Source organism: Dipodomys ordii, unplaced genomic scaffold, assembly GCF_000151885.1.
Source record: "Dipodomys ordii isolate 6190 unplaced genomic scaffold, Dord_2.0 Scaffold2, whole genome shotgun sequence".
Lineage (NCBI taxonomy): Eukaryota > Metazoa > Chordata > Mammalia > Rodentia > Heteromyidae > Dipodomys > Dipodomys ordii.
The window spans coordinates 10,939,254-10,954,145 of NW_012267218.1; the positions used below are offsets into that span (position 1 = coordinate 10,939,254).

Sequence of the window (14,892 nt, forward strand, 5' to 3'; positions counted from 1 at the left end):
TCCATAGCACAGCCGTGGCTGTGGCACAAGGCCAGGACCCCCTGCTGTGGTGCTCTAGTGGATCACAGAGTAGATAACTGATAGAGGAACATGACACTTAGAAGGTAGACCCATCCCTCCCTAGAGGCTGGGTGGCTGACTTCCTGGGCCAGCCATCTTGGGAACCTGGCTGCTGTTTCTGTGTGCAGGGGGAGGCTCAGGGGGTCTCAAGCTGAATTGAGCATAGTTGAGCACAGGCTCTGGAGGTCAGCTCTCTGATCTTAAGTGTGGGCTCTGCCACTTAGTGCTGGGTGGCCTCAGGCTGTCAGTCACTTGACCTCTAGCAGGTTCCTCATCTGCCAGTGAAATAATGAAGAAGCCGGAGGTGCCAATGAGGTCAGTGCTTGGCACAGACCAGTGCATAGTAATTGCGAGGCTTCTTGAAGTGTCACGCTTTCCATCGAGGATATTACGTGTGCAGATTAGTAATTGTTTAGGCATCATTGTTCATTGTGGAATCTCTGCTGATATTTCAGTGCAGCCTTATAAACGAGGCTAAACTGCCTTTGCGTGGTATTTCAGTTTGCTTATTCCTTATTTCTTCCATTATTTTGCTCACTCTGCCTGAGTCTTACTTTGTCTACTTGCAACCAAAAGGGTTTCCTTCCCAGAGCGTGAGATTGCGTTCTGATCATAGGCGAGGTTTGCCGACAGTGCTGTAGGCTGTGTGGAGCGGCAGCGCCGATCGCCGCCCCCAGACACACGCTCGGGCAGGGTGCCATCCTCCGCCATACTGCAGCGACGGAGGGGAGAGGACGCGCCTGGGCTACATGACACCTTGTCTTACAGGGTGGGCGGTAGAGAGATCCACGCCACCATCCCCGAGACGGGCCTCACACATCGGATCCGAGCCCTCTTTGAGAACGCTATGCGGAGCCACAGTGGCAGCCAGTGCCCCTTGCTGTGGAGGATGTACTTGAAGTTTTTGGTAAGATGATACTTTGACACCATTTCGTTTTGACAGCTCTAACTTTTTCCTTCAAAAGTGACAAAAAAGCAAGTGTGAAGGCTGAGGGGGGCCTCCCATTCGCCCTCACACCCCCAGTCTCACAAGCTTGCTGTGGTTCAATCCTTAAGGACCCGGATGGAGTAATGGCTGAGGCTCAGTGAGGACACAGCCATGTGGCTGGCAGAGACCAGGCAAAGAAGCCTTGTTGGAACAAACCAGAAAGATGGCTACACCCTAGCTAATCTGACCAGAAGTGGGAGGGAAAAGACCCAAAGGGGACATCACAGCTAACACAAGTGAAATCCTGAGGATCGTGAGGAAATACTTTGAAATGCAAACTATATTCAAATGAGCTGGAAAATCTGAGAGGTGGTACACTTTTAGATGCACTTAAATTTCCAAAACTGAAATAGGAGAAGTGACTTAAATAGGCCTATAACAAGCAGTGAGATTTAAGCAGTAATAATCTGCTAACAAAGAAGAGCTCAGGAGCTGAGGATTTACTGCCCAAGTCTATCAGACATTTAAAGAACTAACACTAGTACTCCTCAGACTTTTCCATAAGCTAGAAAGGAGAGGAATGCTAGATTCATGAAGGATAATCCTCATCCCCAAACCAGACAAGGTCACAGCATAAAAAGAAAATAGAACAATTGTCTGAATAAAATACTTGCAAATCCAACATTAAAAAAGGTCGTCCACCATAACCAAGCTTAGAGAGAAAACCAGCTGAAAACATGGATAGTCTCAGACTTTCTTTTTAAAGCAAAAGCGACCCAGAAGTTAATTTCAGAAAGGAATGCTACTCCGTAGAGCACCCTAGATTTTAGGTATAGAGAGAATATTCCAAGACTAAAATTTCTGATGTGTAGTCTTACTTTTAATAAGATAAAAACCTATTAAGTAAAGCTATCTTTTTTGTTATCTGTGTGTGTGTGTGTGTGTGTGTGTGTGTGTCTGTGTGTCTCCCTCTGTCCCTGTCCTGGGCCTAGGAGCACTTTATCACTTGAGCCACAGCTCCACTTCTGGCTGTGGGTATTTAACTGGAGGTAAATCTCACAGACTTTCCTGCCCAGGCTGGCTTCAAACTGTAATCCTCTCATCTCAGCCTCCAGAGTAGCTAGGATTACAGGCATGAGCCACTGGCACCTAGCTTTATTGTTTTTAATTTGAGAAAGGGTCTCCTTATGTAGCACAGGCTGCATTGAAACTCACGATCTTCTCGTTTTAGCCTCCTGAATGCTACGGTTCTGCATTATCATAATCCCAGGCCTGGTGGTTTGATTTCTCTAAAAGATAATTTTCATAAGATGGCAAAGATTAAAAGCAAAATGTCCTCATTCGCACAAGGTCATCAGCCTTACCTCAGTGACAACCTCATTTCAAGTGCTGTTACTACAGCCAGGATATAATAGCTCCAATAAAGGAGACATAGGGCTTCCAAAGTCAGAAGTGATTTGGGCAAAGGTGGCTAACGCATGTAATCCATGTACTCAGGAGGCTGAGATCTGAGGACCAAGGAGGTTTAAAGCCAGCAATGGCAGGAAAGTCCATGAGACTCCAGTTAACCACCAGAAAACAGGAAGTGGTGCTGTGGCTCAAAGTGGTAGAGCATTATTAGCCTTGAGCGAAAAAGCTCAGGAACAGTGCTCAGGCCGAGTTCAAGCCCCATGACTGACAAATAAAAAGTCCCAAGTGTTAAACATCACCACTCTGGTGCTGTGTGGATGGCTTGGCTGTGGTGGCTGAGCTGGTTCTCTGGTTAGCTGGGCTCCATTCCCCTCAGCTACTCTGATGGAGCCAACTTCCCACACAGGTCAACAATATTGGGGACCACATGCAGATTGTACAGATTTTTTTTGTCTTAGTCTCCAATTGATCCTACTTTGTCCTCTTGCCTTAGGTTTCCCTAGGAAACAAAGAAAGAAGCAAAGGTGTGTTCTACAAAGCACTTCAACATTGCCCTTGGGCAAAGGTGAGTTTTAAAACACTGACCTAGCTTCAGTTGAACTAGGCCCTTCCCAGACACTGGCTCAGTCCAGCCAGTGTCATCTGAGACTTAACTTAGCTCTGGGAGTGCAGTACCCCATCCTGAGCCTGTCCAGGGTCTTTTCCTAGTGAAACAGAGCCCTGTGGAATCTGAGCCTTGTCTCCCTTCCTTGCCCTGGAGCAGGTCTTTGGAATACAGCTATGGTTCTCCAGCTTCCCACCATCTTCCCAGTTGGGCTCCATGTCCCAGCCCAGTCAGGAGACACCTGACCAAGCGGACGGTGTCTGCAGTGTCTGCCGCTCTGGCTGTAGTTGTATGGAACCTGAGCAGAAGGGGCAGGCTAAGGGGAATGGAGGGCACCTTCAAGGCCCCACGCCTTGTTCTCAGAGCTCTTCCATACTCGGCAAGTACTGGCAGTGAGGCTAAGTGTTTCTTTGTCGATAGGTGCTGTACATGGATGCCATGGAATACTTCCCTGGTGAGCTGCAGGAGATCCTGGATCTGATGACTGAGAAGGAGCTCCGAGTGCGCATGCCCATGGAGGAGCTGGAGCTCCTGCTGGAGGACTAGAACCTGGCTGCCAGCTGCGTGGTTCTAGAACAAGGGATCGTGTGGGATGGAGCACAGAACTACAAGTGTTTCTGTCATTTGTGTCTGGATGTATAAATGACACAAAGGCTATTCTGCATATTATATATGTGACAGTGTACATGTGTTGAGTTGAATCATACCAATGGCAATGAAATCTTTGTGGTTAAGGTGTACATGCCTTCCTGTTCTCTCTGGTCCTGTCCAACCACCTCTGGTTCTGCCACCTTGTGGATAGCTCTCAGTGCTGCCTGCTTTTCCATTAAGCTGCCCCCTGAATCTCAGTGCTGACCTTACCCTGGGGACCTGGAATGGCCTGTACAAGCGGGCAGTGCCTGAGCAGCTCCTCACATCGAGTGCTATACTATCAAGGGTTGGCTCTGGGTAGATGTTGAGTAGAAAAGAGATGGAGAGAGAACCTTAGATTAAAAAAAAAAAAAAAAGTTCTGTTTCAGTTGGCGACAGGAAAGTCTGAAAGACGACTGAGACTCCTCCCAACTCATAGACAAATGTGGTGGGCAGGCAAAGAGTTTTGAGCTCATCCAAGGCAAAAGGACCGTTGCCCATGTTTGTCAGGAGCTGGTTATTTTCTCTGGAAGTGCTCATCACATCACACCACAGGGTCAGACCCAACCTGGCTCTACACAATGCCCTTCTTCCCTCCCTCCCTCTGGAGAGACACAGGGCCCACATGTGTTGCTGAGCTGCGGGGGACCAGGAATTGCTCAGGTGGCTTCTGCTGTGTCAGGTACAAGGGGCTGCTCTGTGGGTGCTACTTACAATACACATTTGTTGTCTTACTTCCAAAAGAGAAGACATGGTAGCCCTTGGCACAGGCCAACCACTTGCTGCAGTGGGAGCTATCAGTTCTCTCTAAAATGTCTCTCCAGAGAAAGGGCTTCAAGAACCAGTGGCTTTCTATAGGCAGGCAGATGGTCTGTCCTGCTCCCCAGGTGTCAGCAGCCAGGAAGAAAGTGCTCTCTGAAAACCCTCTTGTTGCTCAAGTCCTGACTGAGCTTTGAGGGACCTGACCCCTGCTCTGCTGGAGAGCGGCCTCTGAAGGTAGGAAATGCCCCTAGCTGGTGGCAAGCAAACAGGTTTTCCTCTGGTCTTCAGAGATGAACACAGTCCTGCAGACAGGCTAGTTCCCCACCCCACCCTACCCTGGTTTTGATCTCGAACTGAGAGAAATGTGCATTAAGCTGAGTCCATGGTAACTCGTCATGCTGGTAGTAAATTCATACATGTCTTCCCCCAGACCAACATGAATGCTTCTCTTGGAGACCAGAGCACACTGCTAAGCTGGCTGACTCTGGGCTCTCTCCCCCCCCTTCCCCTCCCCCAGCCTGGGGCCATGAAGCCTGGGCTCCAACAGGCTTCCCCAGAGCTGGGCCCTCAGTGTGGCGATGCCAAGTGGACTGTTTGTGAGAAGCACACTTTATTGGGACACAGAGTGCAGCACAGCACAGTGAGCAGACAGAGACTGCCTGACGGGCAACCTACAAGCCACACTCCCAAAACAAAGGGTGTTCTGTAATAAAATCCAACTGACCCATGGATTCCTTGGGGCAGCCCTCACTGCATCCCACTGAAGGACCAGGGAAACGCCAGCACCTTCCTGAGGCTGCTGTGGGTCCTAGAGATAGAGCCCCTCAGGCGTGCCTTCTTGTTTCTTATAAAGAACGTTTTCTTTAGATTTTTTGAAGTCTTCATTTGTTACTTTCATTCTGCGTTCTCTCAAGGCCATCAGACCAGCTTCTGTACAAATTGCCTGAAAGAAACAACATTATGTTCAGAAAGCAGAATGCTTATTTTTATCTTAGAGAGCTCTGAAATAAGGTTTAAGACAAACTAGGAACAGATTATTTTTTCAATGTTTTAAGCACATTATTGATTTTCAGAAAGGATCTGAAATGACTTAAACAATATTTATAACTGGTCGGGAAGCAGGGATGCAGGTTCTAAGTTTTTCCTTTTTTTTTTTTCGGGGGGAGGGGGTGGCAATCTGGGACTTGAACCCAGGGCCTAAGCTTTTTTGCTCAAGGCTAGTGCTCTACCACTTGAGCCACAGCTCTACTTCCAGCCCCTCCCCCCCCTTCTTTTTGGTGGTTAGTTGGAGATGAGTCTTAGGGACTTTGCTGCTTGGGCTGGCTTTGAACTGTGATCCTGAGATCTTAGCCTCCTGAGTTGCTAGGATTACAGGCAAAAGCCACAGTGCCTGGCAGACTCTAAGACTCAATTTCTAACAAGCTGAGTGGCTTCCCAGTCAATAGATTCCTGTAAATCCACTTTTATTAATGGGAATACTACTAGGAAACAGAGAATAGAGCAAAGGCAGACACACACAAACGCACGCACGCACGCGTGTTTTCTCATCTGGTTCAAAAGAGAAACCCATAGTATCTACAGGTTCCAAGGAACCCCCACATTGAGGAAACAAAACACTAAATATATGCACATTCAGAACAAGGCCTGTACTATGATTGATTGATTCATTTTCCCGTTACTGCCTAACTTCTGCTAAAGACACACCACATTCCAACAAATCTTAAATGGTCGCCTTTCACCTAAATAGCACATGAATTTTTTATCTTGCTTTTGACGAAGGCATATTTCACACATCTGAGGACAGGGAAATGGGCAGATGACCCAATTTACACAAACTGCTAATAACATAGGATTTGTTCTCATCAACTGAGCTTCATGATGCAGAAATGGGAATTCAAAACTTTTGTCTTTGAAATTTCTTTTGGTTTTATAAATGTATGATTATTTGAATTTACCCCTGAGGTGCCATATTGGAGCTTGAGCACAGGGCCTCACACTTGCTAGGTAAGCCTTACCACTTGCCTCTAGATACTATGTTTCGGCTGGGCTTGGTCAAAACCATGTGCGATAAACTCCCACGTGGGCTTACTGTACTGTAAGTTGAGAGTACAGAATTGACTATTCTTTCAGTAATTACTTGCCCAAAGTGAAACGAAACAAGAACTCTTGTAACGTGACAAAGCATGATTGATTTCGGCCCTGAAAGTTCTCTCTGGTGACAGACGTGAGGTTATTTACTTCGAAGGGTCCAGCCAAAACTCGGACGTGTTTGTGCACAGAAACAGCTACGATTTATTTGCAAGCTTTGAGGAACACTGCCACAACGAAACAGTGGCACAGCCCCTTCCATTCATCAGCCATTCATAAACTACGTGATACCATGGTGTACACTGTTTTCTGAAGGCTTAAGTTTCAAAATAAGTTGCCGTAAAAATGAAAACAATTCCTATTAAATAAGGAAGACAGGTTTTTTTCCTCCCTGACTAAACCACTAAGGTAGTATGGGACTGATTGGACTGATGGGATGATCCCAAGGATCAGCAGGCATTGGCCTGGAGATGCACCTGTCCCCTTCCTCCCCAGCCATGACCTTGTGCTGCTCAGGACCTATACTCACTGCTGCCAGGCCTGGGCATCTGGGAAGAAATGTCTTAACTCCTAAGACTTGTGATGTGATCAAGGGCTATAATCCGGTACAGCCCAGCACAACACAAAGCAGGAGCACAAATGCAGTGGTGCTGACCCCGTGGCAGCTCTGGGGACTTCTCCAGCAGACTCAGATCTGGGACCAAGTGACACACACACACAAGCACGTCACCTTGGCCCTGGTGCAGGGAGGAGACAAGTTTAGTGCAGTGATTTATCCTTGTTGCTATGAGGGTTTGGGGTTATTTCCTAATTTGAATCATAAGTGACTTCAGATAAAAAGCAAAACTACCACTTGAATGTAAAGTAAACCAACAGGTAATGGCAACTGAACTATCAGATATCCATCCACACGTCAGACCCAAACAAACTCCAAGAGCTCAGTCTTCCTTAACAGATGGGCCACACTTCCAGAGATGAGTCTGCTCAGCCTAGTTACCTTGATGTCAGCCCCAGAGAGGTCATCCTTTGCCATGATCAAGTCATCTAGAGTCACGTCATCAGCCAGCGTCATCCTGCTTGTGTGAATCTGGAAGATACGCTTCTTTGTCTTCTCATCAGGCAGGGGGAACTCAATCTTTCTGTCAATGCGGCCTGCAGGCAGGCACAAAGCCTTCAGTCACATGCCATATGGACCCAGCCTCATCCTGTCCCCTTACACCCATCCTTCAGATGTGGAACATCTGTGGAATGACATTCAAGCCTTACAAAGCAAACAATCGTTTCTGTACTGTGTAAATTTCTACATTTGAATTCATCCATTAAAAGCCTATAGAAATAAAGGAGCAGTTCATGAATAGCGTATTTACTGACAAAGGCTAGACCTTTATTCTTTAGCTCTTTAGACTAAAAGGGAGTCTTTATTATGAGGACAGAAAGCCTATAATGGAAGAGTGGAATTCAAAGTGCCAATCTGCACAGACTGTGATCTCAACCTATTCAAGTTTTACTATATTTGCTATTATGTTTCATTTTATAATTCCCCCCAAACACACAACACAAATATACAGACATCAGTTCTCCGTGATGAAACAAGAGCAAATTTAACCTGGTCTGATCAGTGCTGGATCCAAAGTTTCTATCCGGTTAGTGGCCATGATAACTTTCACATCCCCCCTTGAATCAAAGCCATCCAGCTGGTTCAACAACTCCAGCATGGTTCGCTGAATTTCTCTCTCACCTCCAGAATTTGAATCGTACCTTTGAAAAGGAGAGAAAAAAATAAGCCCCATGTGATATGCAAAGGGGAGTTTTGCAAGATGCACCAGGATACACCCTCAATCCCATGGCCACTCCCTTTTTGTGTATGATCTGCCAGCCTGACAGTGACCCTCAAAGGCAGAAACGGCCATGTTCCCAGTCCTGATGGTTTAACTCAGGAAGTAAGTGCTCAAGCTGTAGTTAGTCACAGATGACTGATTTCTAGGTGCTCCCAGCTTCTGGGGAGCAATCATCTGGTCTGGAGAGCAGAGCCTAAGAATCCAGCAAGAGCTTGCTACCTCAAGAGCCAAGATCATTCCCAGAATAGAACTGTACAGTTTTCTCTCTGGGTAACACAAAATAGGTAAGGGCAAATGTACCTTTTGGTCCCAATGGCATCGATTTCATCAATAAACACGATGGATGGTGCGTGTTCTTCTGCAACTCGAAACAATTCCCGTACAAGTTTGGGCCCATCGCCTAGGTACTTCTGAATAAGTTCTGAGCCCACCACTCTCAAGAAAGTGGCTGAGGTTTGATTTGCTACTGCTTTAGCTAACAGAGTTTTACCTGTTTTAGATAAAAGGAAAAAAAAAAAAGGGAAAAAGCCCTCAGTGTGATTCTAAGTTAGACATGCTTGCTGAGGTGGGAGGCTGCAGCGTTGAAAGTACGCTTCTACTGGGCGTTTGGACACTGCCGCCTTAATCCACTGACACATTCTGAGCGCTGCAAAAAACTTTTTCTGAACTCCTCATGACAATGTCAAAAAATCTTTTTTTTTTGGCACCAGTCCTGATGCTTGAACTAGGACCTGGGTGCTGTCAGAGTATCATTTTGCTCAAGGCTAGTACTCTGCCGCTTGAGCCACAAGCTGCATTTTGCTGCATTCCCAGCTTTTCTCTTGACTACCTGGAGATAAGTCTCATGGACTTTCCTGCCCAGGCTGGCTTCAAACAGTGATCCTTAGGTCTCAGCCTCCGTCTTAAACTAGGGAACTGTAGTGTCCTCACTGGTCAGGTTAGTAATTATAAACAATCAATTCTGCTGCTCAAGGTAAGAGCTGAGCTAGGCATCATGGCACACGCTAATAATTCCAGCATCTGGGAGGCTGAGACAGAAGAACTGTGAGTTTTGAGGCCAGTCTAGGCTGCACAGTGAGAACTTGTCTCAAAAAAAGGACTAACGGATGTAGCTCAATGATGGAGTATAGACTTTGCCAGGGCTAGGTTCATTTCCAGCACTATCTAGGTAGATATAGAGACAGATATATAAGTAAATCAATAGCTGAGTGTGTACGGCATCAAACAGAACAAACCTGTGCCAGGTGGACCATAGAGAATGACTCCCTTAGGGGGTTTTATACCCATCTCTTCATAATATTCAGGATGGGTGAGAGGCAACTCCACAGATTCCTACAGAGGAGAAACACTTGGTAAGAATGAGGCTTTCTTACTAAAATTATTAGCATTATCTAACATCATGAGAAGATCTCAATTGTACCAACAGTGAGGAAAAATGTCCTAAGCTCAGACGCAGCAGCTGAAGAGACATAGGTCCCGCCTGAGCTCTTCGAAGCCATTTTTTTTTTTTTTGGTCGGCCGTGGGGCTTGAACTCTGGGCCTGGGTGCTGTCCATCAGCTCTTCAGCTCAAGGCAAGCGCTCTACCACTTGAGCTACAGCGCCACTTCCGGTTTTCTGGTTGTTTATTGGAGATAGGAGTCTCACGGTCTCTCCTGCCCGGGCTGGCTTTGAACCGCAATCCTCAGATCTCAGCCTCCTGAGTAGCTAGGATTACAGGCGTGAGCCACCAGCGCCCGGCTAGCCATCACATTTCTAAGTTACACCTAGTGTCTCTCTTTAATTTCCGATAGAGTCAGTCCTAAGCAACATTTAAGCTGTTCTTGTGCAAGAGTGTCTTAAGAAAGCTAAAATTCACCCTCTTGATCAAACAACAGAAAGGACCTGGAAGGACTTCCTGATGGCTATCCCCCTCGGGAGATAGTACATATTTCCAACTGTCTGAGAGGAGATCTGTGATGGCCTGAATGAATTCCCTAGGGATCAAAGAACCTGAAGTCTACAGACCCACAGCCATACACCAATGCCAAAGACCACTGAAGATCGGGATTATGTGCTATACCCCACCACTATATCTTGTACAGGTAGTGTCAAAGTCAGCACGATGGGAAGTAACATGTCTTCACCTAGATCATTCACTAACCATTACACAGGAAAGTATTAGACTATAGCTGATGCAGGAACACGTAATCTACTGTTATTTCTACTATCAAACTCAGTGTTAACAAACAAGGAACTCTACAACTGGTAAGCTCTGAGTCAGTAACTGGTCTGACCAATAAAGAAAAACAAGTGTACGTAACACGTCAAAAGTGCCCTACCTGGAATAATCATAAGTCTTAAAAATGCAGTGCTGGTGCCCCACCATACCTTAATTTCCTGGATTTGGTTGTCTAAGCCCCCAATATCTGCATATGTCTCCTGGGGAGCCTTTTCCACCTTCATCACTGTGACCAGGGGGTCTGTGTCATCCATCAGCACCCCTATCACTGCGTGCACCTGGCAACAACAGCACAAGTTAACAGACCCCACACAGTGCGGGTCCAGAGCTCTTCTCCCCACCCCCGGCACCGCTTAGTACCACGCCACAGAACGGGTGGATGGACCTCAGAGGAAGAACAAAGTTCCATGGCGCCCTTAGAGACGTAGCAATTCACCTTGTGGTTGAGCAGGACTGAGCAGCCTGGTTCCAGCAGATCTTTGTCCACGAATGAAAGGATGCTGACGTAGTGCTCAGAGCCCACAGATGTAGACACGATGGCATGATTGTCATCGATGATCTCCTCCAAGGTGCCTACTGACATCGGGGTCCCCCTCAGGTCATCCACCTTGGATCTTTCCTCCTATACAATAACGTTCCACAAACGAAAAGCAGCTTAGACCTAAATGGCAGAGGATCTTGACTGTACTAGATTTACAAAGGTAGCTAAGAAGGCTTCATAAAACTTGGCACAGTCCAGTCACTTGAACACATTTACTTATGGGTAGTTATAGGTTCTAAGTAGAATTCATTTTGTTAAAAAAAAAAAAAAAAGACAGTAACTTCTCTTCTTACCTCTTGCTTTTCTTCTAATGGTTTCATTTGTTCCTGATTTCTAATAAATTCTTCCTCCATGAGAAGATAGTCTTTAATTCTCTCTAACTTCAGTAATTTTAAGCGGCACTGAGTGTGAGGTGTCACTGCAATTAAACAATAAGGTTTTAACTGAAGACCTTGCTGAAGAATGGTTACATAATAAACTTGGATTTTTTCCACTAATGTAAATTACAGTATCTGGGTGTTACTGGAACCACACATAAATACTTATTTTATGCCCCCCGCCCCCCCCAAAAGGTTTTACTCTATTTGGAACTTAAAGTTTTTAATTAAGCAAAAATTTCAGGAATTTAATATCGGCTCATTTTAGCTGGAAAGATTCTGAAAACATCCAAATTGTGTTAACTTTAAGCATTCATATACTAAAACAAAAAGGAGACATAGGCTCTAGAATTTCTAACCAAGCATCTGAAAATAGGGACAAGGTTTATGGCTAAATAAGCAGTGTAAAATAACCAATCCTGACTCAACAGAATAGTCTATATGCTTCAAGAAGAAAGAAACCATTGGCTGGGCAAGGTGGCTTACCCCTATAGTCCCAACCATTTGGAAGGCAGACTGAGAGGACTGCAGTTTGAGGCTAGCAGAGACAAAAATTTCTTGAGATTTTTCATCTCAACAAACAAGCCAGATGAGGTTGCATGACTATAATCTCAGGTAGTCTGAGGCTAGCACCGGGCAAAATTGCAAGCCTTTATCTGAAAAATAAACTAAAGGAAAAGAAGGGGCTAGGGCTCAAGTGGTGCAGCACCTGCCTAGCAAGCACAAGACTCTGAGTTCAAATCCCAGTACCTGAGTGAGTGGGAAAGGGAAGGAGGGAGAGAGAAAGAAAGGGAGGGAGGGAGGGAAGGAAGGAAGAAAAGAAAAAAGGTAAGGCAAGGTAAGAAAAGGGAAGAGAAGGGGCTGGGAAGGTGGCTCAGTGGTAGAGCGCTTGCCTTGCATGCATGAGGCCCTGGTTTCGATTCCTTAGCACCACATAAGCAAAAAGAAAAAAGCAGGAAATGGCGCTGTGGCTCAAGTGGTAGAGCGCTAGCCTTGAGCTGAAGAGCTGAGGGACAGTGCCCAGGCCCAGAATTCAGGCCCCACGACCAGACCCCCCCCAAAAAAAAAAGAAAGGAAAGAGAAAGAAAGAAATGAAGAGAGATAAGGAGGGAGGGAGGGAGAGGAGAAAGAGAGGAAAAGCCACTGACCCCAAACCATTTGTTTTTCTCCCACATACACTAATAAGAAGTTACATGTGCTGCCCAGCCAGCCTACTATGTATACAGCGTTGTGGACAGCTAGAATGTGCATACAGATTCTGCAGTATCAGAGATACTTTCTTTGTTACACATTGGCAAAGTATATTCCACATTCTTTCTTTTGCCTTTGTTTTGAAGACTCATACCCCAAAATAATTTTATCATTCATATGAATTGGCAGATTTCTATCAAGCTTTTCTTTTATGATTTCTGGAATTTTCCGTCTACTTCAGAAGGCCTCTATTCATCTAAGGTTAAATATATTCCTCAATTTTCATCTATTTCCTTATGTATATTTGTAATCCACCTGACATGAGACAATCGATCTAATTTTATTTTTTCTAGATGGAAAATAAATGCCAGCCATTTTTTTTTGGGGGTCCGGTCGTGGGGCCTGAACTCTGGGCCTGGGCACTGTCCCTTAGCTCTTCAGCTCAAGGGTAGCGCTCTACCACTTGAGCCACAACGCCACATCTGGCTTTTTTTTTTTTTTTCACTTATGTGGTGCTGAGGAAATGAACCCAGGGCCTCAGGCATGCAAGGCAAGTGCTCTACCACTGAGCTACCTTCCCAGCCCAATGCCAGCCATTTTTATTAAGTAACCTTCCCCATTCTCCACAGAATTGAAAATTTTACTTGGAACATGCACTAACTATCCATGTGACATGACTTTTTTGTGGTGTGTGCCTACCCTGGGCTTACACTCAAGGCCTTCACTCTGTTTCTGAGTTTTTGTGCTCAAGTCTAGCATTCTATCTTTGGAGCCACACTTCCATTTCCAGCTTCTTGGTGGTTAATTGGACATAAACAGTATCACATCTTCTTCCTGAGTTGGCTCAGGTCTCAGCCTCATGAACAGCTGGATTTTACAGGCATGGGACACTGCATCTAGATGACTGGACTCTTGAACTTCCTACTCTCTTCTGTTGACTTAGTCATCTCGTTCTGTACCAGTACCATATTGTCACATTACAGTAGAATTAGTATTACTGTCTGACTCCCTGTATTCTTTTTTTTTTTGGGGGTCCGGTCGTGGGGCCTGAACTCTGGGGCTGGGTGCTGTCCCTCTGCTCTTCAGCTCAAGGCTAGCACGCTACCACTTGAGCCATAGCACCACTTCCAGCTTTTTTTTTTCCTGCTTATGTGGTGCTAAGGAATCGAAACCATGGCCTCATTCATGCAAGGCAAGTGCTCTACCACTGAGCCACAGTCTCAGCCCCACTCCCTGTATTCTTAAATATTAAATTAAATTTGAACTGAAGCCTGGGGGAGAAGCAGGAAGCCACAGGAAGGACCTGGGGAAGAACATGGTAAGCAGAGGAAAAGGCCCTGAGACAGAGCAGTCACAGGCCACAGGCAGGCAATATGGCCAGTGAGCAAGGGTAAGAAGCAAGGCCTCCGCGTGGAAAGCATGGAGAAGTGGGCTGAGTCAGAGCACAGCAGTCTATGTGCATCAGGAAGCCATGGAAAAGTATTAAGTTCAGGCATCGCAACCCAATTTTAATACAGTAACACTTCATTTCATGAAACAGTATTTCAGAGTAGCTCAAGTTCCACTTTGGGTCTGTGATCTAAAACTATACATTTGTACTGGTGCTGCAGTCCCAGACTTTGGGAGGCTGAGGCAGGAAGCTTAGCAGTTTGAGGCTAGCCTGAGCTCCATAGTGAGACCTTCTCTTAACAGAGCAAAACAAAATGACCTATACTTTTGATACATTAGGGCTAGCTATTTAAAGAAATTTTATGTAATACTGTATTTTAAAATAAAGTATAGCTTTTATGTCAACCTAGAGGAATATCACACACAAGATAGGCAGAATAGGTCCAATCACAGAGCTAGCACCTCCACAGACACCTACTTCCTGTCTCCCCTTCCGACTCCCAGCTACTGCAAAGAGATGGTTTCAACTAGGAACTGAAGGCAACAAGGAGTCATGGCATTACCCAGTGGCAGTTTGCTGGCAGCATCTGGTCCCTTTGTTTTCTTCTTCTTTTTCCCCACTCTAGTTGGTACAGGAGGTTCATATTTCTTTTTCTTGTCCTTGGGTTTTTAGAAGATCATGGGAAAAAAAAGTCAATGGAATCATAAAACACACATTTTTTGTCCTGCTTTACCACCATCTATAGTTAGGTGGTATAATTTTCCTTATCTCTTAGAATGCTATTAGAAACTGCCTTTGAGGGCTGGGAAGGTGGCTCAGTGGTAGAGTGCTTGCCTTGCATGCCTGAGGCCCTG

General features: G+C 45.7%; 2 protein-coding genes across 3 annotated transcripts in view; one reads left to right on the forward strand and one right to left on the reverse strand.

Moving 5' to 3' along the window:
* Nrde2 (NRDE-2, necessary for RNA interference, domain containing) overlaps positions 1-3,740 on the forward strand; it is a 38,771-nt gene extending 35,031 nt beyond the window's left edge. The window contains exons 12-14 of one of the 2 annotated variants that reach the window (XM_013015447.1): positions 829-967; positions 2,892-2,963; positions 3,423-3,740. In XM_013015447.1, the coding sequence (XP_012870901.1) occupies positions 829-967; positions 2,892-2,963; positions 3,423-3,548 (337 nt within the window). In that variant the 3' untranslated portion in view covers positions 3,549-3,740. The other variant, XM_013015454.1, reaches the window with a different exon arrangement.
* Positions 3,741-4,985: 1,245 nt separating this feature from the next.
* Psmc1 (proteasome (prosome, macropain) 26S subunit, ATPase, 1) lies at positions 4,986-14,695 on the reverse strand. The gene is made up of 9 exons (XM_013015465.1): positions 14,601-14,695; positions 11,374-11,498; positions 10,976-11,161; positions 10,689-10,817; positions 9,556-9,652; positions 8,621-8,810; positions 8,089-8,240; positions 7,480-7,634; positions 4,986-5,337 (listed from the first exon to the last, which is right to left on the reverse strand). Exons 2-9 carry the CDS (start codon positions 11,431-11,433, stop codon positions 5,203-5,205), a joined length of 1,104 nt encoding a protein of 367 aa, XP_012870919.1. The 5' UTR covers positions 11,434-11,498; positions 14,601-14,695; the 3' UTR covers positions 4,986-5,202.
* Positions 14,696-14,892: the final 197 nt, after the last annotated feature.

Coding starts and splice junctions, on each gene's coding strand:
- Psmc1 (XM_013015465.1), bottom strand. CDS start 11,433: ATGGAGGAAGAATTTATTAGAAATCAGGAACAAATGAAACCATTAGAA. Junction 9,653..10,688: donor ACCAAATCCAGGAAATTAAG/GTATGGTGGGGC, acceptor TCTCCTCTGTAG/GAATCTGTGGAGTTGCCTCT. Junction 8,811..9,555: donor CTATGGTCCACCTGGCACAG/GTTTGTTCTGTT, acceptor TATCTAAAACAG/GTAAAACTCTGTTAGCTAAA.